This window comes from Astatotilapia calliptera, unplaced genomic scaffold (assembly GCF_900246225.1).
Source record: "Astatotilapia calliptera unplaced genomic scaffold, fAstCal1.2 U_scaffold_12, whole genome shotgun sequence".
Taxonomy (NCBI): domain Eukaryota; kingdom Metazoa; phylum Chordata; class Actinopteri; order Cichliformes; family Cichlidae; genus Astatotilapia; species Astatotilapia calliptera.
Window position 1 is genome coordinate 433,866 of NW_020535641.1, and position 2,545 is coordinate 436,410.

At 39.1% G+C, this 2,545-nt stretch overlaps 1 protein-coding gene across 1 annotated transcript in view; it reads right to left on the reverse strand.

Annotated features, from left to right (window-relative positions):
* Nucleotides 1–2,188, reverse strand: part of LOC113017409 (chymotrypsin-like protease CTRL-1) — a 9,354-nt gene extending 7,166 nt beyond the window's left edge. The window contains exons 1-2 of the mRNA XM_026160553.1: nt 2,166–2,188; nt 2,052–2,068 (exon numbers count right to left, since the gene is read on the reverse strand). Of these exons, the coding sequence (XP_026016338.1) occupies nt 2,052–2,068; nt 2,166–2,188 (40 nt within the window). The remainder of the gene's footprint in view (nt 1–2,051; nt 2,069–2,165) is intronic.
* Between the last annotated feature and the right edge of the window lie 357 nt (nt 2,189–2,545).

The following is a 2,545-nucleotide window of genomic DNA, read 5'->3' on the forward strand; positions in this document are numbered from 1 at the left end:
CAGTAAATGTAGATGCTCTTCAGTCACACTGTAAGATAAAGACCGTCTGTGTTTCCCCTTTCACAAGACCTTACATATGCCAAGCTAACTTCTGTTTGTCCACATTTATTGAAGATGTCATAAAACTCTGGATCTGCTGTTCAGAATGTCTTTCTAAGTTTCTTTGGCTTCTTCACAGCATGAGGTGCTAACAGGCTTCATCTTGTTGTCATAAATGAATGTGTGATTGATTTAAATTCAGTGCCACACAGACGTCCACACAGGGAAAAGCAGGTGCTGGGTCACATCTGCACAGGATCATGTTGTAATCACTTCAAATCCCTATACAGGGATTTGTAAAGAGTGCTGTCAGTGTTACTGTGGATCAGTCGTGTAAGGGGTTACTCAGTGCTAACATTGTAATGTGTGTTACGTGGTCATAGCGACTAACGCGATTGAACGAGTCTGCATTAACACGTTAACGCTGACAGACCTAATTTAAAGCATGAATTCCAGGAACAGTAAAACCGTCATTTTGTGTTGGAGCACACAGACGGCTACATTTCACACAAAGTTATCAGTTATGCTAAGGACAGGAGACGGGTGGGAAGATCATACACGTACTGCCACGTTTTAGGTCATCTGCTACCACGGTGAGAATATGTGGACAGTAATAAGATAATACAATCTTTAATGATGTTATAATTAATTTTATAACCTGTGTTATATCATAGACTCCTGAAAGAGACAGTTTGAAGAATGAGACGAGTTAGCTGATAAAGATGTTTTTGTGTTTCTCTGTTAACTCGACGATGAACGACAATAAAACCTTTGACGTCTGTGACCTGGACTCAGGCTCAGAGCTACTGCAGACAGCATCACACCGACCTGGCCAGTGGACTCCATCAGATATACAGTGAAGAGAAGCTGCAGAAGTCTACAGCCTCGTGGATCGGCCTGTGGTCAGATGGGAGTAACTTCTCTTTCAGATACTGGGACAGATACTGGACGACTCTGTTAGAGAGATCAGGAAGATGGAGCTCTGCTGGATGTGACCACAGAAAGCCTTTCTTCTGCTATGATGGTGAGTTTACACAGATTTATCTCAGCTGTTTGTCCAACAGATGAACTGCTGGAGTCTCTGAGAGGATTTAGGTCAGTATGTCTCTTCAGCCACTTATTTCTGCACGTGTGTTGAACTTCTGTCAGAGGTGGAGATGTTTAGCTGATGGTTGGAGCAGAGATTTCTCTGTAGAGCAGCAGATTCATCTGAAGAATCACTGAAATGTTTTCTCTTGTTCTTCCTGTGAAACTGGACCAAACATCCAGAGACTGTAAGTCCAGATTTAACTGATTTAGTGTTTTCTCAGATTAGATGCATGTAAAACCATTTTTATGTCATGACTCCATATGAGTTTTATAATCTGATCATGTTTGTTCATGAAGCCAAATAAACCAGTGTGTCAGTGCAGGAATCTACATGACTTATACACCTGCAGTTAACCCAGTGGTTCCAAACTGTTTTTGGTAGGCCCGCCTTTGTTTTACAAGAAAAATGTTGCTGCTCCCGACGGAGGGAAAACCGATCCTGCAGGGAGACCGACCTCAGCACTTGTGCAGGTGAAGCCAAAGGCAAGACAAATGTAGGGTCAGTAGTAACGTCGTTATGGCAGTGATGTTTTTTTGTAAATCTGTGCTTATTTTACTCTTTGAAACACTATGGTAACCTATGTGTCAATGTTAACAGGGTGTTGTGCCAAGCCATCTGTAACTAACTGAATTTAAAATCAGCGTATTCTGCTCCAATCTGGACAAAAACTTTTCACATATTTTCAAAAGAATTTTTACTTTAACAAAATTTCACTAAATTCTTATTAAATCGATGCACTTTTTATGGAAATGAATAAACGTGTTTACCTTCTTGTTGTGTTTATGTACGTATGCATAGATTAGTGTGTCACTAGCACACAGCAAGTGTGTTTCTGTTCCAGGGACCATTAATAAGGAGGCAGTTCTTTGAAAGAATGCAAACAAAAAACGGATAAATTCAGACTTGTGGACAAAAGTTATACTTGGACGTTTTGTGTGTCTGTTTTATTTTTTGCTGTAAATTAGATTTTTTTTTTTTCAAATATGCAGTTGTTGTATTTGCTGGAATAGATGGCTCTTCCCGAAAGGTAAACAGCCTTTTTTTCACCACATAAAACATTTTTGTTGAAGTAAAACAGTTTTCCACTACATGTACAATTGTTTTCTTTAAATTAATGAACTACGAGAGAGAAAGGGCTGTGTTCTTCTTCCACTCCTTCAACAAGAAATTTATGTTCACTAGTGTTCAGCTGTGTCTTCATTTCACTTTAAGAGATGACATCACTGTTAGATGTCATTTTTCTGTTATGTGTTGTGTTTGTTTGTCCAAAACTAAATGATTTATTCATAAATTATGTTCCAGATAATGCACCTTGGTGCTGGAAATAATAACAAGGCATCAACTGCATCAGGCTTCTTTATGAGCTCTGTTGAACAGTTTGCTTTAAGTGGTTATAAAAACTTGACACATGCTATA